General features: G+C 44.1%; 3 protein-coding genes across 3 annotated transcripts; 1 reads left to right on the forward strand and 2 right to left on the reverse strand.

The window, feature by feature from the left end:
• On the forward strand, positions 664-6395 carry LOC8075387 (DNA repair protein RAD4). The gene is made up of 13 exons (XM_002444326.2): positions 664-916; positions 1027-1097; positions 1627-1920; positions 2131-2223; positions 2399-2494; positions 2599-2700; positions 2887-2936; positions 3442-4185; positions 4547-4712; positions 4822-5016; positions 5082-5231; positions 5337-5546; positions 5901-6395. Exons 1-13 carry the CDS (start codon positions 862-864, stop codon positions 6255-6257), a joined length of 2583 nt encoding a protein of 860 aa, XP_002444371.1. The 5' UTR covers positions 664-861; the 3' UTR covers positions 6258-6395.
• LOC8075388 (probable inactive receptor kinase RLK902) lies at positions 6631-14767 on the reverse strand. The gene is made up of 4 exons (XM_002445472.2): positions 14684-14767; positions 10305-10580; positions 7341-9042; positions 6631-7256 (listed from the first exon to the last, which is right to left on the reverse strand). The coding sequence occupies exons 1-4, from the start codon at positions 14765-14767 to the stop codon at positions 6631-6633; spliced, it is 2688 nt and encodes an 895-aa protein (XP_002445517.2).
• On the reverse strand, positions 17857-23173 carry LOC8075639 (THO complex subunit 4D). The gene is made up of 7 exons (XM_002445474.2): positions 22946-23173; positions 21789-22004; positions 20929-21063; positions 20757-20825; positions 19873-20063; positions 18910-18957; positions 17857-18412 (listed from the first exon to the last, which is right to left on the reverse strand). The coding sequence occupies exons 2-7, from the start codon at positions 21942-21944 to the stop codon at positions 18193-18195; spliced, it is 819 nt and encodes a 272-aa protein (XP_002445519.1). The 5' UTR covers positions 21945-22004; positions 22946-23173; the 3' UTR covers positions 17857-18192.

Below are 24619 nucleotides of genomic sequence, written 5' to 3' on the forward strand. Positions count from 1 at the left end.
TTTCCCAAATCTTGTTATTTGTCAACTCCCAAAATAATATGGGGAGAAAAAATATCTCATCTCCAATAGATTGGCAAATTTTGTTTCCAAAAACCCAAAACCCCACTAATGAAACAAAGAGGCCTGCTAAGCGAACGAGGAGCCCCGCTAAGCATGACGAGAAAGACCGATGCTAAGCACGGAACCACGCGCATATTTGCGCGCTAGAGAGGGAGATATGTCAAGTTAGAAAAGATGGGAAATTAGGATATCAAACTATTGGAGAAGGTCTTTTCTCATTTTGCTAAAAAAATTATTAATCGGAAGTCATTTGTCAAACTGTTGGAGATTCTCTAGGGGGTGTTTAGTTCTCTTTTTTCCCTAAAAAATTTTAGAATTTTGCAAAGTGGAACTAAACGCCATACAGAAATTTTGTCAAAATGTGGTTATTCTCCATTTTGGATTTTGGCCTGAAGAGACAAAAGAAAAAACCCAAAAAAGCCTCAAAAGGCTTTCATGAGGGCAATAAATTCTGTATTTTGAATAAAACTAAACATGACCATAAAAGTTTTTGTATTTTATATTTCATCAATCTAAAGTAGGTGATATTTTATATTTTGGATTCTAAAGGAACTAAAACCACCCCCCCCCCCCCCCCCTAAATCTTAACTCTAACCACGGGGTCCAAAGAGTGTGATTGATTGATGGCGACTTGCTTGACGCCCTGACTTCTCGGCGCGCGAAACCCGACCCACCCGCCGTGGCTTCGTCGCTCTAAAACCTAACGGCCGGCGGCGGTCCCCGCCTTCTTTTCCTTCCTTCCCTATCTTCCTTGCTCCCTCCAAGAATCGCAGCGAGGAAACGAGCTCCAAGCGTCCAGTAATGCGGCGGACGAGGAGCCAGTCCGCGAGCGGGGGGAACACCCCGCCCGCTGCCGGTTCGTGCCCTGCCCTCGCCAAAAACCCGCCTTTCCCCTGTACCATTCCCGTGCTCCCATTGCTCTTTGCTCCGCGTGCTTCCGTTCACGGTTTCGGCTTCCTTGTACAGGACCAAGCGCGGAGGTCGCCGGTCGCCGGAGGGCTTCGCCTGCCGCGAAAGGGAAATCGCCTGCCACCAAGGTGAGGTCTTTTGTCTGGTGCCCATTGCGTCTGCGTGTCATTATCTAGCCCACACGTCGGTGCTGCTCGGATCGATGGGAAGTTAATCAAACTTAGGCATAAGGGGGAATGGTGGATTCAATTAATTGAAGTAGTACTGTGTAACATGGATTTTGGCTTGGAGTCAGTGAGTGATTTCGTGGCACAGAGCACTTGTTCAAGTCAAATGAATTGAGACTTCACTTGGAAAATTGGTTAAAATGGCATGCCTTTATTTGTTGAATCATTCAGTTTTGTTGAACAATACACTGTGATTAAAGTCTTCCAAGCGAATTTATCCCAAAGGAAACTTGAGTACTATAGTGCTTTCTGAATATATTAGGTAAAATTAAATAAATGTATGCGATGGTTGTACAAAAGTAGGATGCAAAATGCCCTTTTCACCCAAAACAAAAGTAGGATGAAAAATGTCTCCTTTGATATGAAGATTAGTTATGTAAAGCAAGCTTATTTGTCTAGTGATGGGATTTACCTACATTGTGCTCTTCAGGTGGAAACAGCATCGCCACTGAGGAATGCACGCAGAAAAGGTAGACCCAAGACTGAGTCGAAAGATAATTCCAGTGTGGAAACGTGTAGTGCGGGGAGCTGTGACAAGAACAATTTGGAGGAACAAACAGAATCCCTTGATAATAATGATGCAGCTGAAATGGACTGGGAAGAGGGGCACCTGGAGAAGATTGAGTACTCCGATGAGCTCAGAGAGACCATCACTGTTGAGTTCAACGACGTACCTTCTTCCACTAACAAGAAGAGTGTTCGGAGGCCCACTGCTGAGGAAAAGGTTAGCTTTTTAGTTGTTTATTAGAAAACTGTTAGTCAAGCAAGGTATGAGAAATGGACGTTGTGTGAATTTGACCTCTAATCTTCTAATTGGTTTTGACAATGTCATGACATTCAAATTCTCATTGAGTTATACGCCAGAAAAGAAATGAAGGTAGCTCCTAGTACTTCATTACCAACTATTTATATTTATGTTTTCTTATTTACTCAGGAGTTGGCTGAACTTGTTCACAAGGTCCATTTGCTTTGCCTAATAGCAAGGGGTAGAGTAATTGACAAGGCTTGCGATGATACTCTTATTCAGGTGCATAACAGTGTTATTATCATATCTTCATAATTTATTTATCCTATATAATCCATATTTTATTGTTCATGTTCGAAAACAATGAAATTTGATGTAAATTTTGGGAACTACTAGAGCTGTGGGTGTCTTTCAAGCTAAACATACCTTCTTTTTTTTTTCCTAATGTTATTTGCAGGCCTCAGTTCTCTCTCTTGTACCGTACCACTTACTATGGGGTCTTTCAGATGTTCCAAACCTGAAAGCTGTTAACCTACGTAGTCTTGTGAGCTGGGTAAGACACTTTTCTGTTTATTTGGTTCACTTAAATATTTGATATTTCATGAAAAGGAAGTTTTTAAAGTTAGTTTTCTTAAGTTGAATGTATTGTACTTGCAGTTCCATCGTACTTTTTGTGTAACTGCACAATCCACTGACAGGGGATCTTTTAAATCAAATTTGGCTTTCACTATTCAAGACCATGTAGGCACTGCTGAAGAGGTATTGAGAACTGTGCTTTGCTGAATAAATCCACTGTCTTTCTTTACATCTTTTCTTTAACAGTATTTTGCATCACTGCTTATTTTCATTCTGGGATTGGATATGGAACTCTGAATTTTGTTTATTCATCTGAAGCTGCAATGATGTCTATTTGTGAAGCTGTCACTTAAATTGTCTACTATGCAGGTTTGTGCACTTTCTGTGGCATTATTCAGGGCACTCAACTTAACAGCTAGGTATTTATTTTGCTGCCTAGCTAGTTATGTAATGAGTTCAGGCATATCTTAACTGTGTGCATATGAGAGCAATACATCATTTTTGCTTCCCTATTAGTTCTTATTGAATGTTGTTTGATTTGGTATCCCATGAAGATGGATAATGAAATTAGACATTATCTGTGATATGCAGAATTAGTTATTTTCTTAGAGTAGACTGGATTTGCTAATCTATTTGGGCAAAAGGAAAAAGTAGGGCCAAGATAAATGGATGTAAGTGGCAGTAACACAAATTAGGGATTAGCATTCACTAAGATACGTACCTCTGAAATTTTGAATATCATTATCTAGAACTATTTTAATGTTTGCCCACGCCCATGAAAGTAAACATGCAGTCCTCACTTGCTATGCCATCTGTCTTGTGAAGTAAACCTGATCATACCACTAAGAAAATGGGTTTGGATACAGTATGCTACTTTTCTCTTTAGAATCGTTGAGAAGTCCCTAAGCATATGTTTCCTTGTAGGTTTGTTACAAATCTGGATGTTGCTGGACTCAAGCCTGATACTAAAGTGAAGGGAACATTCAGTCAAGATGCATCTAGGCTTTGTACTAGGGCACTACCATGTAGTTCTCCTTTTTCCGATGATAATATGATTACTACTCCTGCTCTAATGAAAGATAATTCTCAAGGTAGTGTCAGCATGAATCAACAAAGAGGTGATCTTGGAAAATTGAAACAGGACTCAGCATGCAAGAGAAGTTTATCTAAAACTTTGTCAGTCATAAAATCAGATCATGAAAGTAGCTGTGCATCAACATCAAAAGATAAATCAGCCAGCAACCAATTTCCTTCCAGTAATGATGCTGAAGTACCAAAAAGAAAAGGGGATGTGGAATTTGAGTTGCAACTGGAAATGGCTCTTTCAGCTACTGCTGCCGAAACCCAAAATAGTAAACTAGCTACTCACATGAGTCAATCGACTGTTAGCTTACAAAATTCCAGTCCACCATTGAAGAAAATGCGTCAAAATGTGGAAGCTGTATCCAGCTCAAGTGCAATTTGGTCAAGAAGTGCTGGAGCTCCGCTATATTGGGCCGAGGTATACTGTGGTGGGCAAGCATCAACAGGAAGATGGGTGCATGTTGATGTTGTGAATGATCTCATTGATGCTGAACGGAAAGTAGAAACTTCTTCTGCTGTTTGCAAGAAGCCTTTAAGATATGTTGTTGCTTTTGCTGGAAATGGAGCCAAGGATGTAACCAGAAGGTCTGTGCCTTTTGCACAATTTTTAAAGTTTTTTTTTAAAAAAAAAAAAACCTTAAACTTCTTCCATGTGCTCACAAGAGTGACATACTAACATTGCACCATCTTATGTTCACCAGACAAATCAACCATAGCAGAACTACTTATGAGTAAAAATACTGACACCATTATTACTGAAATACACACTAATTCCAATGTAGGTCTAGTCTAAACTGCCGTGGAGTACTGGGTTATTTTATAAAACTCTAAAAGTACCAAGTATCCATATTTTTATGCTTTGCTCACCAGAAATTTTACTTAAGCAACTCCGAACATGGAAGTTCTTGAAAAACTGGTTTCTGAACTGTCTTCCACATGTTCCCAGGTATTGCTTGCAGTGGCACAGAATTGCACAGGGCAGAGTGAATTCAGAGTGGTGGGATAATGTTTTGGCACCACTAAAACATATGGAACTGGCAGCAACAAACAACTATGAAGACATGGAACTTCAAACCAGAGCCCTTACAGAGCCTCTTCCTACCAATCAACAGGTACATCACTTGTGAGATTTAAGATAAGTTAATCTGAGTTCTTGTTACCCCTTTTGCTTCTGACAAAATTTCCTGTTGGTTGGATTTGGTAATCTATATGATCGTGTAGGCATACAAAGACCATCACCTATATGCTCTTGAGAAGTGGCTTCACAAGAACCAAATTCTTCACCCCAAAGGTCCAGTTCTTGGCTTCTGCAAAGGACATCCTGTTTATCCAAGATCCTGTGTTCAAACACTGCAGTCAAGACATGGATGGTTGCGGGAGGGCCTGCAAGTCCGAGAAAATGAGTTGGCTGCAAAGGTTCATAACAGAAGCATTTTGTTTTACTTTACCTAGTTTTGATGCTGATTTAGTGTACCCTTTAGGTTGTTACACGTCCAAAGAGGACTTTCAATGCTCAGTCGGTTCAATCAAGTGGTAACGAAGATGGTCTTAAACCAACCTTGGAACTATATGGTGAATGGCAACTGGAACCTCTACAGCTTCCCCATGCTGTAAATGGCGTTGTGCCAAAGGTAGTTTTAAACTCTTTTTTTACTATGGCTTGCCATTTGGATCCTTCGGTATTCAGTCCTTGTTTTCTGGTGTTCCATACTGATTCATGCTAAAATGTCTCCAAGAATGAACGAGGCCAAGTTGATGTATGGTCAGAGAAATGCCTTCCGCCTGGTACTGTACACTTGAGGTTACCAAGATTATTCCAGGTTGCAAAGAGACTTGGCATCGACTATGCTCCTGCCATGGTCGGGTTTGATTATCGCAGTGGTCGGTGCCTCCCTGTCTTTGATGGGATTGTTGTCTGTACCGAATTCAAAAGTGCTATCCTGGAGGTATGTTTTGATGGGACAATGTTTTTTTCAATATTTGAAACCTTTCATCACACTGTTATCATGATTTACCTAATCTATTGTGTGATTTAACGATGCATCGTATTAGAAGATAAAGTTATTTAAACAGTTTTTTTTCTAAAAAGTTATTAGACAAAGTCTGAGAAATTACCCTACCGAGCCTAGTAATTTAGGGGATCTTTGTGATACTGATGGGCATTGCATAAATGCCTTGCGTTTGTGTCCAAAAGAAGCTATGTGTCCCTTTTCGTCATCACCATCATATTCCACACCATACACCGTCAGTCAGTTTCAGTTCTAAAATTGACACGATACTAATGCTTTCATACCCAATAGGCATATGCAGAAGAAGAGGAGCGGAGACAAGCTGAGGAGAGGAAGCAGGAGGAGGCTCAGGCACTCTCCAGATGGTATCAGCTGCTCTGCTCCATTGTAACAAGACAGAGGTTGAAGGACTCCTACAAAACACCTTCACACGGGTTTGGTAACCAAGGGCTGCCCGAAAATGATAGCACCCATAGAAGCACTCGCAGCAGTCGATCCTTGGAGAGGGAGCCTAGTTCAAGCAAACCGCAGACAGATCATGACCATGAGCATGAATTTCCAGAGGAAGACCAGAGCTTTGATGAGGAGACCTTTGTGAGGACAAAACGCTGCCCATGTGGTTTTTCTATCCAAGTAGAGGAGTTGTAGCTTTGATACCAGGAGTGCACATGTTTCTAACTGTTTGTAACATATGGCCTCTTTCATCCATTTCAATGTCGGAATCCAAGACATAGTTTCTTATGCACTTGTTAATTTACGGAGTATACTTATGTTGGCTCTCAAAAACTTGATTCAATTTCGCATTAGCAGCTTTATTGCATTCACCAAGAAAATTATTAATGCTTAATGAAAGAGAGAAGAATGTCACAAGATGCAATAGTGTGTGAGCTTATGCCGCTGCAGAATCCGCAGCCAAGAACATGAAACATGAACAAACAAAGCCTAAGCAGGTATATGCCTGAAATGAAAATCAGAATGAAAGAGAGCAGCAGCAGGCGACGAAGGAAGGCTGGCCGGCCGATCACGCCGAAACGCTCCGGCTGCCGTCCGTGCTGCTGAAATCGTCTTTCCGGCAGGTGTCCTCGACGATGCGCTCGATCCTCGCCTCCACCTCGGCCATGGTTGGTCGCCGGTCGGGGCGCTGCTCGGTGCACTCAATGCCGAGCTGCAGCAGCCGCATCATCTCCCCCTCGACGCGCGGCTCGTTGGCGATGGCGGCGTCGAACACCTCGGACGTCCACTCCTCCTGCACCACGGACCGCACCCACCGCGGCAGGTCCACGCCGTCGGCGCCTTCCGGCAGCGCGTGCTGGGGCGCGCGCCCGCTGAGCAGCTCCAGCACCACGACGCCGAAACTGTACACGTCGGCGCTCTGCGGCACGCTCCGGGCGTCGGTCACCTCCGGGGCGTGGTACCCGGCGCCCCGCCTCGGCGGCGGCGCCGCGGCACCCGTGACCTGCGCGATGCCGTAGTCGGAGACGTAGGCGCCGTCGCGCGTGGCGGTGACGACGATGTTGGATGACTTGAGGTTGCCGTGCGACGACTTGGCCCCGCCCTGGTGGATGAACGCCACGCCGCGCGCCGCCGCCAGCGCGATGCGCGCGCGCGCCGTGAAGTCCAGCCGCGCACGGCCCTCCAAGCTTCCGTCTGCGAGGCAAGAAAAGAATGTCAACATGGTGTCCATCCATCCATCCCCACGAGGAGAAGACTAGTTCAGGGGCAGGCACGAACCGTGGAGGAGGGCAGAGAGGCTGCCGGCGCCGACGAAGTCGTAGACGAGGAGCTTCTCCTCCTTGCTGTAGAAGTAGGCGCGCAGGCGGGTCAAGTTGCCGTGATGGAGAGCACCAAGCGCGGTGGCCCTGTGGCGGAACTCGTTCTCGGAGAGGTGCACCTCGCGGAGGCGCTTGACGGCGAGGACGGGCTCGCCGCCGTCGAGCGTGGCGCGGTACGTGGTGCCGTGCTGGCCCTTGCCGAGCACCTCGGCCGACGCCCGCAGAAGCGTCTCCAGGTCGTATGGCCTGTCGGGCGCGCTCCCCAGGAACACCAGCTTCTTGCCCTCGCTGATCATCACCGGCGCGAGCGGCGGCGCGTGGGACTGCTTCACGGCGTCCCTGTCCGTCCTCGCCAGAGTCACCGTTATAGGCGTGGTAGTCTCGCGCACGTTGGCTGCCGCCGCAGTCTCCGTGGGCCTCCCCGCCGACGCCGCCGACGCCACCTGGCGTCGGCGGAGGCAGGCGACGAGCCCCACGATGAGCAAGAGAACGAGCGCGGCGCCGGCGATGATGCCGACGATTGCCCAACGGGACAGGCGCTTCTTCTTTTCGCCACCAGGAGAGTTGGGGCACGCGAGGAGAGGGCCGCCGCAGAGCGCCGTGCCTTGGAACGCGCTCGCGGGCATCCCGGCGAGCGACGCCGGCACGGGGCCAGTGAGCTGCGCGTTGAACGACACGTTGAAGCGCGAGAGGCTGGGAAGGTAAAAGCCCGGCGGAAGCGCGCCGGCGAAGTCGTTGTTGTCGAGGAACAGCGTGTCCAGCTGCTTGAGCCTGTTGAACTCCTGCGACACGCCGCCGGCGAGGCGGTTCCGCGAGAGGTCAACGTTCCTGAGCACCGCGAGCGAGAAGAAGCCCTCCGGCACGGCGCCGGCGAACTGGTTCCTCGTGAGGTTCACCACGGTCAGCTGGTCGCAGTTGCCGATATCGGCCGGGATACCCCCCGTGATACCGTTGTGCCGGAGCGACAGCGCCTGCAGCGCGGTGAGGTTCCCCACCGTGCCTAGCGGTATCGTCCCGATCAGCCGCTTCCCGGGCAGCCGCAGCTCGACGACGCGCTGCGGCACGCCCTGGCCGGTCTGGTTGCTGCACAAGACGCCGCGCCATTTGCACGGCGTTGGATCCGCGGTGTTCCACGGGAGGAGGCGACCTCTGTCCAGCGCGTCCCGCAGCGCTAGCAGCGCCAAGCGGTCCCCCGCCAGGTCCTGCGCCACGAGCCCAGGCAGCGCGGCGGCGAGCAGCGCGACCACCACGAACAGGACCGCCACGCGGGCACCGCCGACCGGCCGCCGCTGGCGCGCCATCGCCGGCGCCGCTGCGAGGTCCGCAACCTTCCAGGCAAGCAAGCAAGGCACTCGGGAGTTAAGAATCAACGATGCCAATGGCGAGTAGTAAACAATAAAGCAGCCGGCTGGGCGCGCGCAACAAGGCGACGGCGCCGGCTGGAGGCTTTGAGGCAGCAGCCTAGAGTTGATCAGCGGCGACGGAGGAATCGGTGGCGGGGGACGCGGTTGGATCGGAGGTGTGTCGACATGGCGGGAAAGACAGGACCTTTTTATACCTAGTCGTCTGGTTCGTATAGTACGTTCTTCTCCGTTGGCTTTATCTCTATATACGAGTGTGAAGCGGAGCTGGTGGTGAGCTCGTCGTCTGTGCAGGTCCAGCTGCGCCGATGCAAATATGCGGCAGAGTTCTGTTTAACTAGACTAGTTTAGCCATGGACAAAACTAACAGCTGCTGCTAATTAAGCTAGATCGCCATGGACGGCAGATTATAGTATTGATGTGGTGCTGCCAGAATTGGCAACTCGATCTGGTCTGTCTCTGGATGTAGTGACGACACTCCAGCTAATTAGCCAAAGCAACAACAAGGTGGTTAAAGAGGTTAATTGGAGATTAGTTAATCGGCATCGGACTCAGCGAGGGAGGAGATGGGAGGGACAGATGGTGGACTGACAATGACATCATATGCATGAGGTGAAAGAACTGAGGCTTGGCGTTTGGATGGGAGCGGGGCCGGCCGGCGCGCCGCGACGAGAACGCGTCGCCCCGGAAACGCCTCGCGTTCTCCTCCCAGGAGGACCCTAGACGTCCTGCATGCCTCCTTTGTTTGTACGTATATTCCACCATTTCCAGCTACATGCTCCGATCTCCATGTTTTTTTCTTAAATAAAAAAAAAGAACAAAAAGAAAACACACTAGGCCCTCGTACGTATTGACACCAGTGCGCTCTCGCCCATATAAACATGCACAAGCACACCCGACCTATATGGAATGCAAGTGAGAAAGAAACATTTACCGTTGTAGTCACACCAAATATAATGCATTTTAGTTGTGCTAAGGTGCTGTTTGGTTCGGCTTTTTCGCCCTCATCAACAGGTTAGATCAGTCTAAGTGGAAGTTTTATGGCTCTGTTTACAAGACTCACGGATGTTGAAAACAATATAAACAAGTTTTATTTTTAGGTCAGTCTCAATGCAAGGTTTTATGTCTCGGTTTCTAATATAAGACTGTCACGTCAACTTTATGGCTTTGAAACAAAGAATGAAACTGACTCTCTCAATGTACAGTTTTATCTCGCTGTTTCATAGGCTACCAGTAGCATTTAATTTCTGCATGTTGTTGTGATCAAATATGTCAGATGGTCTGTGTAGCAATTTGGTGATCGAAGTGTTGTGTGCATCGAGCATGTAGGGAGCATACGCCATGAATCTCATGGACGTGCGTGCATCGTATTCATATATCATATCGTATAGGAGAGGAAGCAAGCAAATCTTCTACCGCATAAAGTTAAATTGCTTCTTGCAAGATTATCAAATGGCCGGATCTATTAGAGCCGTAGAGGTCAGCATGGTATATTCAGGAACCGCCGCTCAAGTGCCTTATTTTCAAGTCCCAAATGCTCTGCATCGCCGGTGGCAGCACACCCGGGGGTGAGCGGAATGACTCCCCTCTTGAGTCTTGACGCTGCCGTCCGCGTTGCCGGTGATGAGCACGTACGGTGGCTGCTCCCTTCTTTGCTGCGTGTGCGACCATCTTGCCACGGTGCCGCGCATGTCCACCCCAAGCCTCTCGAGTGCCATGTAGTCCGCCTCCATGACGATCCCACCGGACGGCACGTACGAGTGGTACGGTGGCACGACACGGCGTCCCTTGTTTGCGGGCTCCTCGAGGGACAGGCACACGAGCAGGGAGCCGTCGGGCTAGAGCAGTGCGGCACGGGTAAACGAGGAAGCTGCAGGAGGGGATGGCATAGGGCACTCACAATGCAACACTCTATCACAGAGTCCAAGACAATTAATTACATATTATTTATGGTACTTTGCTGATGTGGCAGCATATTTATTGAAGAAAGAGGTAGAAAAAATAAGACTTCAAGTCTTATTTAGACTCTAAGTCCACATTGTTCGAGGTAATAAATAACTTTAGACTCTATGATAGAGTCTGCATTGTGAGTGCCCTAAGGGATCGAAGGAGAAGAAATTTCCCCCTCAACGCAGGTGTCGTGCGGTTTCCAAAGACTTTGAAAATTGTGCTTAGTTGTTTCACCTTTATCAAACGTTTCTTGTCTCTCTCCTCTTCGATACATGTAAAGATTTACATTTTTGCTAATGTGCAAGACTAGAAACTCTTGTGACATTTCCATTGAGACTGACCTAAAACTCATTTTATCTCATAAAACTATTTTCATCTCTCTTTTCATTTAAACTGACACATCAGCTTAATAAATGCACATAAAACAACTATAAAACTTCTCTAGCCTCCATAGAGTCAGGAGATTAAGTTATTTCTTGTTTGGATGTAGGTTCCGTAACAGGTCACCTTGGGAATGGATCCGGCGCATGACAAAGACCATTGCCCTCCCTCCCTAGGCGCCAACCGATTCCGATCTCCTCGTGGTCGCGGAGGGACTCGCGAAAATAAAAAAACAAAGATTGCCGCAGCTCTCAATGCATGCGGCTATGCGCGTTGCCTGGGCCCATCGCTCAGGCTCGACTCACCTCGCCCGCATGCCATCGAACTCGCGGTGGGAAGCACTAAACCAAACAAGTAGCATATTTTGTTCCACCGTAACAGTTAGCGTCGGCATCCGATCCCATTATTACAATTCCCTCACGTTCATTTTGGCCATTTAGTTCATGTCTTGCGATATATTTGCTGGGGACATCATCTCACAACTTATTCTATGCTTGTGATACTCCACTTCCTTCATGCTTACTCAGGTCCACTTGGGCGAGTGATCCATTAGATTATCATTCCATCACAGGCTGTATTCTTCTTGGATCCTCTCCTATTACATGGAAGTCCGAGAAACAAACCGTTATATATAGTGGCAGAACTTAAGTACTTGCCACCGCTATGGCTCTGATGGTTGTTGGCTGATTTTAGGATTTCTTGTCACACTGAAACACCTCTTCTATGCGATAGTACAAGAGCTATACAAATTGTCAATGATCCTATGAAGCATGAACTTTACCAAGCATATTGATGTCGATGTTTTCTTTACTCGGTCTCATTTAATCAGCATATCATTATTCTTCAGTATGTGCTAAGCTACAATTAGGTGACTTCTTCACTAATAAAGTACAAACTCGAGAGAAACATCGGCTTCACTTGCTCAAACTCAATGCTTCAGATCCTCCGCTTTCACCTTGAGTTTGAATGGAGGTGTTAAATGAAGGCTCATCTACTATTAGCCCATATGGCTCATATGAGTGTCTATATATACCTCTCCACTAATGGAGTGATACCTTGTCTTCTCACATTCCTAAGGTTAGTAACAAATACAATACGCATGAAACAAAAGAGAATAACTAACTAGAGAGGAACATGAGTATATTATACCAAAGAACAAAAATGTACTACTCACATTCCAAAATATAAGTACATTGTTTTTACTATGTATCTAAACATACTATATATCTATACAAAACCTAAAACGTCTTGTAGTTCAGAATTAAGTAAGTATATTTAAGAGAATAAACAAATGTATACAAGCACATGAGCACAAATACACATTAAAAAATGAACTTATCGTAAAGTTTCTTAAGGACATATGGTCATATGCATTACTCTGTCAACGATACTTTTGAAATGGATCTTGTACTTTGTCTAGTCATAGAAAATTTTCACCTTACTATGCTCAGTGCCACAATAGACTTGCATCTAATAAGAAAATAAAAGAATGCAGAAATCTAGTTGGTATTTGGTTTGGTTATTAGAGAAACAATTCAATGAATATGCTAAAAATATAAAACAACAGTACAAATACCTTCTTCTCCTCAATGTAGATTAGGTGTCTTGCTTTTATAGAACTTGTTTGATCGATTTGACGCTTTTGGCTATCCACTTAACTTTCTATATCTTGGACATTATCATCAGTTTCATGTGCATCTATGAGTTTTGCACTTGTATGTACCACCAATGAGTTGTGCTGGCCTGTGGCATTTCTGGTATGCTGTGTAATGACATGTTTTATTGGGCATAACAGTCTTTATCTTAGCATTAACAATTCATCGATTTCCATGTGTAAGAAAAAAGTGGTTAAATAATGTCTAGTCTATTTCTGTAGAAATGTAGTATAAGTTATGGAATTTGGATGTTGTACATATATAGTGTGTGGATATGTGAATGTAGAAAGCTATACAATACATATCTCTCTCAACCACCTTGGAGTATGTTATGTCATTTTGGTGCTTCCGTTTGTCTAGCATAACTGTGTATAGATTGACTGAGATTAGTTGGGTAAAATAGGGCTACTTCGAATGGAAAATTAGTTTTAGGTATCCTTTACCTATTATGTAGAGCAATAGTTTCAAGAATCTCAGGATTAACATACCATCTGCAAAATGATGATCTTTGGAGAGATAATTTTCCTGTGTATAGAGTTAATGTAGTGGAAACTGAGGATAGATATAAAAGGAGATGGAAGGTTGGTAAAGATGGTCACCATTGAATTTGCATAATGTTACACAATGAATAAGAAGACAACTAAACTATGAGCATTCACTTCTATGTACTGATCAACCTCAAAATCAAGTGTCGACTAGCCCCATCGAGATTGTGATAGTTTCTACGTTAAGCGTATAAGTTTTATTCTTGATGTGGGTTAGTTGAAGGAGTAATACAATGAATAACAATAATAGAAAGAAGTGATGCTTGTGTGATAGTACATCCCGTTAATCAATGTTACATTTCATAGTGGCTTGGTTCCCTTGTTGGTTTGCTGCTCTTTTACATGAGAGGATCTAGTGAAAATACCAATGGCATGTGTATGAGAAGCACATATTCTATAAATATAAGAGATATTGTAGGCAATGTAATAAACAAAGAATATTGTTATATATTTGTTACCTGAGCAATATTCGATGATACCACATCTCTGCGAAACTCCTCTAATGTTGATATATCATATGCATATTGTGGGAAGTGAGCGGGTACTTTTTTCACCTGGTGTATTTGAGTATGAGCCGTAAAGTGTGCCATGTAAGGGTAGTCAACTGACCAGTAGTTAGGCCTTGCATTGCAAACTTGGGAGTATTTGACGTAGTACATTAAGTCTTTTGTTAAACCTGACATGAAATGGGTGACCCATCTTTCACGAATCTGAGCATCATTGTATTTTCCTATGTAAAAGATAGACAATTAGTAGTACGTTAAGGGGGTAAACTTCATAGTCTCTTTAGCATAGTAGAAGAAGTGTCTTCTCATCAAGGAGCACTTAGTCTAGTAACTTGTACTCTGACAAACCACTGTTGTAAGTCTAAGGTCACAACGTTCTATGCCACATGTTGCATTCTGCATTAGTGAAAAGGAGACAGTTTATTTATAGTGAACATTTAAAATATGAAATGATGAAATGATTGGTGGCTCTAGAAAGTTTATAGACAGCCATACAGTAGGGTCATATACAGAATGTAGCTTTAGAGTTAAGATAGGTATTATAGCAATCTAGCAACACAACACAACACATGTCATCCCATAGACATCCACTTGAATCGGTAGAACAATAATGACCAAAGGGCATGACGCTAATTAATTGCAATTTGTAGATAGGAATGGAAAAAGGAGGATAGTCTTTAGTCCAACCTACAGAACCAATAGACAACAAATGGACCACATCAACCAATGCATAGAAATTGCAGCAGAGGAAAATCCAAACATGTGGATTCATGGTGAAGAAAGCATCGTGGAAGCTGGCATCAAAGCGGACCCGAGCGATAGAAAGGGATTAGCGGAAAAGAAGACATTGTGGCGCGTCAAAGCAGAGCCAAGAGATAGAGCAGAAGGAGTAGGCAGCGAACACAATGGAGGCGCTCTCCGCAGCTATGGCGAAGATGGTGGAGGCAGGCACCACTACGGTGGCGCAGATGACGGTGATAGACACCATAGCGGTGACGGTGCGTGTGAGGCTATTGGTGAACAAAACCTTTCATGCTTAAGGTTCGTCATGCCACAGTTTCTTTGGCGGTCGTTTGGTTCGCTACCACACCTATGGCACGCCACACTTTCTTATCACCCTGCCCCCACATGTCTTAGACTTATTTTCATGCCAAACTTGGCCACAAGTGTGGCTTCGATTTTAGTCACCATACTTTCTTTGGCAGCCATAGATTGTCGAAGGTTAGGCATGGCAAGTTTTGCTCATCAACCAAAAACAAGGCACACACCATAGTTTCCGAACCTAGTTGCCTCATCAAAGATAAAAGTTCCACACACGTTCTCCAGCTGCTAGTTAGAATGCCTCCTCGTGTCGAAAACAGCTGCCATAATGCAAGACCATCTGTCGCCATAGTAGGTCATCTCGGCAACTCAAATCTGCTGGCCACCACCTCCCATGCCAACCTCCTTGCCAACTTCGTGGGCGCCTCCCACGCCAGCCTCCTCGCCAAATTCGTGGTCCACTGCCAACAGATGTGAGGCCCTCCAATCGTTGTGCCAACACTCTCCTCCTGACTGCCTTCCTCCATCATTGACACCGCAAACTTGAATCCTCAACTAGGCCTCTACCTTCCATGCTATGATGTTGGCTGCCATATTAAACTGACCAAGCACAATCTTCCAAAATAATGCCTCCAGGAAGGAATGTGATGCCACTGGCATCATCGTCATTTGACTAGAAGGTCCACGTTTTTACCTAGGGAAGACAAGCCATACAAAGGGTAGAGGACCGATCGATTGACGCTTCCAAGAAAGAAAACGATGTATGGAGACATCACCATCGTCAGGCCAAGAGGGCAAAGCTTTCGCCATGGCACTTCAACCCTGTGTACAGCATTGGCCAGAGGAAGAAAACATTCTCCAGCTGCGGCGCCATCCCGATCGAGTACCTCCCTGCACAGAGGTGGTTGCGACCTTCCTGGGCAAGAGCCTCGCTGCCACCATCCTTGGGAGGCACACAGGCCTCCCAGCCGCACCCTCCGACGGAGGCCAGGGCAAGGGATGTGGTGGTGGTTGGTGGCAGCGGTGGCTAGAGTTGTCACCCGAGCCGCTCGTGCAGATGGGCGACGCGGGTGCTACCAATTTGAGCCCTTTTATTCCTTATAAAAAAAGTATGGTCCCTTAATCCAGATTCTGCTCTCTATTCCCTAATTTCTCATATGCTCCGACCAGACTCTATTTTTCTTTCCTACCTTGCACTATTTTTTCGTAGGTACTCAATCCATCCCAAATTATAAGACGTTTGACTTTTTTGATATTAAGTTTGACTAATCGTCTTATTGAAAAGTTTGTGCAAAATATTATTCTTTTGTTGTGGCTTGTTTTTTTAATATTAAATTTGACCACTCGTCTTATTCTTTTGTGCAAAAATATCATCTTATTCTATCCCCTAAGAGTGGCTCTAGTGTTGCTCATGAGTCGAACCATGGGATGAAAAAGCGAACCAAGACCATTAGAGTGATCGGATGTTGGTTGTTAGAAGTTAAAAGCGAACCGAACAGATAGTTCAAACCATGCCGAGCATACGCATTAAAATATTAGTGGAAAGGACCAGTCACCGGCGTCAAACACGACGTGGACCTTCTTCTTATTTTTCTATCGTTTTCTCGTGCAATGATCGAACGAAGCACTGGAGCACTTAAACCGAACTTTGGCTCATCTGACTTTTGTCAGCGGTTCGAACCAAGCACTGGAGTTGCCCTAAGGTCATATTCTCTCTATCTAACCCTTGCCTCGTCGTGCTGTGAGCATGTGACCTCACCCTAGGGGCTTGGAACTTGGCGGTAGCAAAGACAAAGGTGTGGGTGAAAGACCAAGGGGTGTGCTCAAGGTCGAGGTAGAGCAAGGTCAGCTAGAGATGTCGGTCCGCAGCCACGTGAGGAAGATCAAGAGGACGAGACGGCCAGGGAGCTTCTCCTGAGGCTCCAGCTGCTAGAGATGAGGCCGCCCACCGCCACCAGCTTCGGTGAACCAGCGCCGCGGCAGGCCTTGCCGTCACCCCGGCGCCGCTCTGGGCAGCAGACCATCTCGGTTGGGGAGTGACCAGGGCTCCGCCCCTTCCTGCCCTGGCCTCTCTCGGCTCTATCAGCGCGTTGTACATAGCCGCATGCCCAGATAGGTAGGTGGTGGACTGGTGGTGGTGGTTCTGCATCAGTGCCTGCGCTGCCCAGTCTTGCAGAGTTAGGCTGTGGCTGTGATGGAGATAGTAGTCTGTGTTCTCAAGTGTGCGCTACAAATACATGACGATGAGTCTGATTGGTTGACTTTCAAAATTTACTAAACCAAAGATTCGGCGAGCCATGATTTTAGCAATCATTTACCAAAACTTACCAACCCTCTCATATTTGTTTTGCCAAATCCATGGCAATATTTTTTACCTGCTTTAGCTTGCCAAATCTTTGGCACCCGACATAATAAAAAAGCATACGGCCAATGCGCAATCTGGAGTTCTGGACTATCCAGGGGGTTAATCATTAATGACAAGGGAAATTGACAATAGATTAGACCGTTATAGTAAAAATCCTAACCCATGATTGTAGCCTAAAGACGCATCGAATTATCCTCAGAATCCATGAAGTTGCCTAAAGACAAATCGGACTAACCTCAGACAATAACATCAGTAGACAACGCCGAGAAGCTGCAGTGTATATATATATATATATATATATATATATATATATATATATGATAAAAAGAGAATATGTAATGGAAACCATAACTTTCGTGAAAACTCATGCAAACCACGGTAAAAATATCGTCTAAAATTCACCAAAAAAATCACACATGTAGATGATATGATGATACACAAACTTATAAAATATCTTATCCAAACTCGAATTCATTTGAGATATAAAAATAATAAATTTCTAACAAATCCTGTGGACAGCTTTCTAGTTTAAAATTTGTTATTTTTATATCTCATAAACGAATTCAAGTTCAGACAAATATTTTACAAGGTTGTGTATCACCATATCATCTACATGTATAATTTTAATGAATTTAGATGACTTTTTTATCGTAGTTTGCACGAGTTTTTACAAAGATTGTGGTTTTCACCATATATGTTCCCATGATAAAAACAACACAATGCAGCGAAGACATAGCAGAGCGGAATAGGCCAGGTGCAGATTTTGGCTAATGACAATTATTCTAAGCATGAACCTAACAATTAACACCATCTCAAGCAACCGATACAAAAATAAACACATCAGGTTGCAAACTTCATGCAAACACTACACACTGGCAATATTTTGTTCGAGTTTACTACAGGGGGTCTAGTTTTCCTGAAACCAAAGCACAAAGAATGTTCCTTGCTCCCAGAAAATGACGGATAAAACCACAATCTTGCAGCAGACGCCATCTACCGTCTTGCTATCAATCGGTTTTCATGGCCTCTGCGTGATAGCTTTCCAGGTCTTTATCCAACTCATCTGCAGTCTTCTCAGGCTTCCTCCCTCTGCCACGGCCCTGGAACTGGCCACGGCCCCTGCCCCGGCTCTGGAACTGGCCACGGCCCCTGCCACGGGCCTGGAACTGGCCACGGCCTCGACCAGCTTGGAAACCACCACGGTTGTTAAACCTGTTGCTTGGATTACTGGAGCAGCAATGTGTAAGGTCATGGGTCAGTACTGAAACGACTTTTTTGTACTTAAAAAAACAGATTTTTTTCAGTGTTTAAGGGTGCATCAACTCAAGAGAGATGTCCAGCCATATAAACAATAATAACTAAAGTACCCCTATCCTCACTCTCTTTTTAGTCAAATGTCCAAGTCCACAACTCAATATGCAAAATTGGACCTCCCAAAACATGTTTTCTTTGCATGAGAAGCAAGGAATTGCTCACTGTTTAATTAGCGACTTGCAACCAGCACACCTGTTTGTTTACAAAAGAGTGCCCAGGTGCCAAACATCTAAAGCTAAACAATAAACATCAAGCTATTGCTACACTGAAAATGTGACGGCATAGTAAACTACTAGTAATATGTCATGAGATGGACTAAACCAAGCAAATAAAAGAGACCACATCTATCTAGTATTATTGAATGCAACAAATTACAAAATTTAAAAAGTTGGCTTCGATAGAATCCTTACCTTAGAGGTCTACTGCTTGAACCCCTGCCACGTTGACTAAACTCAGGCCTGAATTATAAAAATAACGAGTCAGGTGCACCATCCTACTAAGGAAGGGGATAAAAAACAAATAACATGGTGCTCTGAATTCAAGTTCACATTGAAGACACATTGTGCATTCAAGCTGTGATGTCAAAGTGCTAAAGAGAAATGAAAAAAATATACTCTCTCTGTCCCTGAAAGCTTCAATTCCTAGAATCCGTGTCGGTCAAACTTTTTTAAGTTTGACCAACTTTATAGAAAAGAGCATCAATATTTATAACATAAAATGAGTATCTTATGGAAATATATTCTATGATAAATACAATGGTACTAATTTGATACTATAAATCTTAGCGTTTTTCTCTATAAATTCGGTCAAAGTTTAAAAAACTTGACTTAAGTCTAGGAATTGAAGCTTTCAGGGCAGAGGGAGTATATAACAGTTCAGAAATTCACATTCCAATTTAACTATAGCATGATCATACTGCATCACATAACACCTGAATCTAATATGTAGGGGGATAATGACAAGTTAAAATGCACATATCAAAAAAAATATGCAGATATCTGAGGAACTTGTTATAGGACTTCGAGAACAGATATGGTAGAAGGAAGACTAGCTTGCCGTAAAGCAGTATTCTCTACCAGCAACAAGATCCTTTTTCGTAACTTATGGATAAACTAGTGACAAAGGAACACATAATGTTTCTTATGGTGACCTAGCCAGGATTTTAGGCCAAGTCTTTTGTACTTGAAAACTTAACAATAAGAAAATTCAGCATGACAGTTTACAAAAGATTGTCCTAAATGGACTAGTTACTTGTCCTAAATTAACAAATTCCAAGCTAAAATGAACTTTGTAAGTATAGCAACACAGTTTATGATTGGACTACAGATAAAATGAAAAGATACACAATATGTGAAATGTTGAAGTACACTTACGTCATAACAACTGTTCTTGTAGCTCTGCCATTAGAAGCACCAACGACATTTATACGAGGTGTCATAGGCAAGCCTAAGTCACTTCCAATGACTTCTATCTTCATAGCTTTTCCATCAAGTAGAACATTATTGTAACGCTTCAGTGCAGCAATTGCATCGCTCCTTCGTGTAAACACCACCTCTGCAGTGCCCTTTATACAAATTAAAAACACATATTAATTTAACATATGAGGAAAATAAATATAGCTAAAAAACTGTAATAGTGACCAGAGAAGGTAATATAATAAATATAAACATAACATAGCCATGCAGTGTTTCATCAAAAGACACCACGACAATCACCAGGTAAAATTTCTTCAGTTTTATTCTGTTGCTGACATTAATAGGTCCGCAACTAAAATAAGATGGTCTTCTGTCCTTTGCAGCCAGGCATGCATTACAGTATGGCAAGAACCATATGTGAGCCATAAGTCAAACGCTCTGTTGTACTACTCTTCTTATTTAATCCTCATGCTCACAAAGGCTAAATACAAATTGTTCTAGGCATCTAGCTACAACTCTTACCACAAAATAATAAAAAAATGGCAATTAACATGTGAGAATATTCATCTACAGTTATCAGAAATATAAAATTACTGATGAGTCATGCAGTAAATATTTTACTGCCATTGTAAGCAGGCAAAGATAAAACTCTTCTTGTTTTCAATAGAATTAGATAAAATAACCTATATACATTCTGTGCAGAGTAAACAAATGACAATTCAATAGGGATTCACATATAATACCAAGCTAGATGATGCCAACAAAATTAGAACCAAAAGCATATTGAAGGCACTATTAAATAAATATATACATGAAGTAAAGATGGATTTGAAGGTACGCACATTTGGGCGGCCATAACCATCATAGTGAACAGCAAAGCGTTTCAAATGGCCAACTTCCGAAAACAGCTCCTACAAGGCAATTGTGAAAATAAAATTTAAGTTTGATGGTTCTGTATCAAAAAATAATGAAACAAAAGATAGAAAACTAAGCTGCCAAGTTATTTGAACATACCTTTATATCCTCATTAGAAACCCCATAGTCCAAGTTTGAAATGTACAATTTTGTACCAGTTTCTATTCCACTAGCCGCCATGCTATCACTAAATAGATCAGGTCTCCAGGTCATGTCTTTGGTTCTGCTAAATGACTGAAAAATGCCAAACATCCAGCATGTGAGGGAACATTTCATTATAAAAGAATATCTCTTCAAACTGTTTCATATGATCATGCCAACTATCACGAACCACATTGACTTATAATTGATCTTTAGAGAAGAGTAGCGATAATTATAACCGAGAAATAGCAAAACCATGTAGTACTTCATTAAGTTAACAGCTGAGAGGGAAAGCTCCACCAATATCACAGAAGTCCAGGAGACAATGGCTAGAGCACTTGCTATGGAATCAGCCTAGAAGAACTTCCATGGGAGTATGGAACAAATCCAAAACTGTCAAAAAAAGGGGCACATTGCAGTTCCATATATGGCAAGAAGATTGATGCAGTCTGCCCTTCAGCGTGTCATGATTTAGACACATCAAACTGGAGTCCACAAGCTTTCTTTTTCATCTATTTCCTTCCATATGTTTGAAGAAATGGTGGTGTTCCAACAAAATTCCCATTAGAGATGACCACCATTTACTTCTGCCCCTCAATAAATGCAACCTTATGCTCTATCGCAAAATTTCTACCATAGTTGCATCTGCCCCTCCAAAGCCTCCCAACAATACTGACAGCGAATGCATTAGTCACAGCCATCACAGTTACTCCTGCCCCTCCATATAACTTAAGCTTAGACATGCTCTTCTCATTCAGTTTCTACTTTACTCAGGAATCTGACCATGAACAAAAACATAGTGACAGATTTGGTCTTGCCTTAGCAATAGTGCGTGCAGATGGACGGGAGTTAACCCCAAGAGGTCCTCGGGGAGGCAATCCTGATCTTCCACGCAGGACATGTCCACCTCGCCCACCACTTCCTTGAATACGGCCACTACCCCTATCTCCACCCCTTCTTTCGTAATATGACATAGCTCAAAGTTGTTACACAGCCAATAACCAACTGGCAAGCTACAACAGTACAATGGCAACCTGCAGTAAAGATGGCAATGTTTAGATATGCAGAGGGGAAGATAGACATAGCTATGAACCGTGCACTTGCAAGAAAAATCACACAAACATGTAACACAAGTTGGATATGGCAAGTATCTTTAAAAACACTTAAGTCTAATCTAAAGAAACTAATTTACTAACACAAACCTGTTTACCGCACATTGATGTTAATAATAGAAAGAAAAACTATTGAATCAGCAATGAGGAAACTGGATAGACAAAATAAAAGGTAAACGGGGGCAAAAAGGTTTACTGACAGTCTGACATAGATTCACAGTAACTAATGTACAACTTACACGAATTCTACAGAAGATTTCACAAACTGAGAACAACAATGAACTATACTTAAGATCAAACTGCTCAGTGCTCATATATGAAACATCAGGGTACAAGCCCATCTAAACTTAATACAGTTACCATACATCATCAGTTCATCATGGCAAAACAATTCGGTTGCCATGCAGCTTGCTCCAATTCACCATTAATAAAAAATAATATCGAGTTCCTACTTAGCGAGCTTAGGAGAAATGACACTGGACACATTAAACAAATGTTGCTAGGAGTTGTAAAGCACTCGAAGTTCCTACAGTAATGACAGTGGACACATCAAACAAATGTCAATCGCCAACAAACCAAACAGCTCCTATTCTCGAATCCAGACCCCATATTATTTTCGAACATCGGAAATTTCTGCGTCTATACAAAGGGAAACCCGCAACGGCGAGAGCGCAATAAGGGCTAACGGCAAAGGCACCGAAGAATTCCACAACAAGTACCGATCTGTACTGTGTACTCTACAACCCTAAATCCCCCTCAATCCCGCATCGGCTCCCTCGCCAGCCCTACCATCTGCCGTCGAACAAATCGGATCGGGAAACATATCATCACGAAGAGCGCACGGGGCGGGGGAGGCAACTTACTCTCGCGGCGCGCAGGGGTGTCGGCGATTGGGGTGGAGAATATTCTTCGGGGCGGCGCTCCCGGCCTCAGCCTCCTCGCGCCTCCGCAGATGCCGGGAAGAGAGGGTGAGGGCGGAGGCGGTGTCGCGGAGGGAGGGGCAGTAGGAAGGGGACAGGATGCGGCGTGCGTCTGGAATCAAAACCCTAGCTCTCGTTATCTCGATTTCTTCTGCTTGTGGGATGGGAAGGAAGCTGGGTGGGGGGGGGGGGGGCTTTTACATATTTACCATCATAACGGTTGCCTCTAATCCGATTGTCACTCTTATAATTACTCTTATAATGTGTCATACATATTTACCATCTTTAAACGATAACTCTTACATTTAGACTACATTTGCACATGTGGCAGCCCAGACCGACTGACATGGTGGTGCTGACTCAGCATAGGCAGGCAAAATGACGATGCTGCCCCTGGCCTCATTTTCTTCTAAACATAACAGCATAAAAACCCCTCTATTGATAAAAAACACAGCAACATAAAAAAACACAGCAGATCCTTGTGTTATGTTGCTGTCTATGTGCAAATGAAATATGTTGTTGTGTTTTTTTATCAATAGAGGGGTTTTTATGCTGCTGTGTTTAGAAGAAAATGAGGTTAGGGACAGCATCGCCATTTCGCCTGTCCATGCTGAGTCAGCACCACCATGTCAGTCGGTCTGGGCTGCCACATGTGCAAATGTGGTCTAAATGTAAGAGTTATCGCTTAAAAATGGTAAATATGTATGACACATTATAAGAGTGATAATCGGGTGAGAGGCAACCGTTATGATGGTAAATATGTAAAAGGCCCAAGTGGGGGTGGGGACTGGGAGAGTAGTAGACTCGGGTCGGCACCCGGGAGAGAGAGGAAGAGATGTCGCGGCGCGCTCGTTCGAACTCGGTGCGGCCAGCGAGCGATCCTAGCCCTTGCTTCGCTCGTGGTTGTATATGGGTGTGAAAGACCGAAATCGACGGCCTCAGGCCTTGTTTAATTCCCAAAAAAATTTGCAAAATTTTTCAGATTCCTGTCACATCGAATCTTTAGACACATACATAAAGTATTTATTGACACCGTTTTTGGGCACGTGTCCAGGATGGCATGATAAGACGGCAGTATGTGGTTTACAGGATGAGTTGCCGATGAGAATGGTTGCCGATAAAGGAGAGGTTGAACGTGATTAAGTTTACGGGCGATGGTGTGTTTATGCCGATGGCTATGATGAGGAAGTCTGCCGATGATTATGGCAAGGGAGTCTGCCGATGATACACAGGGGGAGTCCGGAAGCTGCCGGTCGGTTTGTGGAAGAATTTTAGTTCGTTACAGGGGATAGCTTTGTTATTTCCTTATTTATTTAAGTCGTTTTGTATACGGATTCCGTGTAATTTGGAATTCGAATTCTAGTCGTGTCTGGTTGAAGCTCTTTGAGCAGGGTATAAATATAGACCCTAGGACCTTGTAATGATCTATCTATCAATCAATCAAACACACGTTTTTACTCATATTCCAGCATCTACTTTTTCGACGACTTCGTCATACTTTTTCCTTTTCATTACGAGTTCTTAGGAATTCGTCGACTTAGGCTCGGCGCGTTCTCAAGTTCCGCGTGAGTACCTCTTAGCCGTGACATCCGGGCGCATCGCTGTTGTCAGGACTAA

This window comes from Sorghum bicolor, chromosome 7, assembly GCF_000003195.3.
Source record: "Sorghum bicolor cultivar BTx623 chromosome 7, Sorghum_bicolor_NCBIv3, whole genome shotgun sequence".
Classification (NCBI taxonomy): Eukaryota; Viridiplantae; Streptophyta; class Magnoliopsida; order Poales; family Poaceae; genus Sorghum; species Sorghum bicolor.

Coding starts and splice junctions, on each gene's coding strand:
- LOC8075387 (XM_002444326.2), top strand. CDS start 862: ATGCGGCGGACGAGGAGCCAGTCCGCGAGCGGGGGGAACACCCCGCCC. Junction 2,701..2,886: donor ATGTAGGCACTGCTGAAGAG/GTATTGAGAACT, acceptor TCTACTATGCAG/GTTTGTGCACTTTCTGTGGC. Junction 4,186..4,546: donor GCCAAGGATGTAACCAGAAG/GTCTGTGCCTTT, acceptor ACATGTTCCCAG/GTATTGCTTGCAGTGGCACA.
- LOC8075388 (XM_002445472.2), bottom strand. CDS start 14,767: ATGGTGTCTATCACCGTCATCTGCGCCACCGTAGTGGTGCCTGCCTCC. Junction 10,581..14,683: donor CTGCGGAGAGCGCCTCCATT/GTGTTCGCTGCC, acceptor GCACTGCTCTAG/CCCGACGGCTCCCTGCTCGT. Junction 9,043..10,304: donor GTCATTCCGCTCACCCCCGG/GTGTGCTGCCAC, acceptor GCATCGGCGCAG/CTGGACCTGCACAGACGACG.
- LOC8075639 (XM_002445474.2), bottom strand. CDS start 21,944: ATGTCATATTACGAAAGAAGGGGTGGAGATAGGGGTAGTGGCCGTATT. Junction 20,826..20,928: donor TTTCTAATGAGGATATAAAG/GTATGTTCAAAT, acceptor ATTGCCTTGTAG/GAGCTGTTTTCGGAAGTTGG. Junction 18,413..18,909: donor TCAAGCAGTAGACCTCTAAG/GTAAGGATTCTA, acceptor TTGCTGCTCCAG/TAATCCAAGCAACAGGTTTA.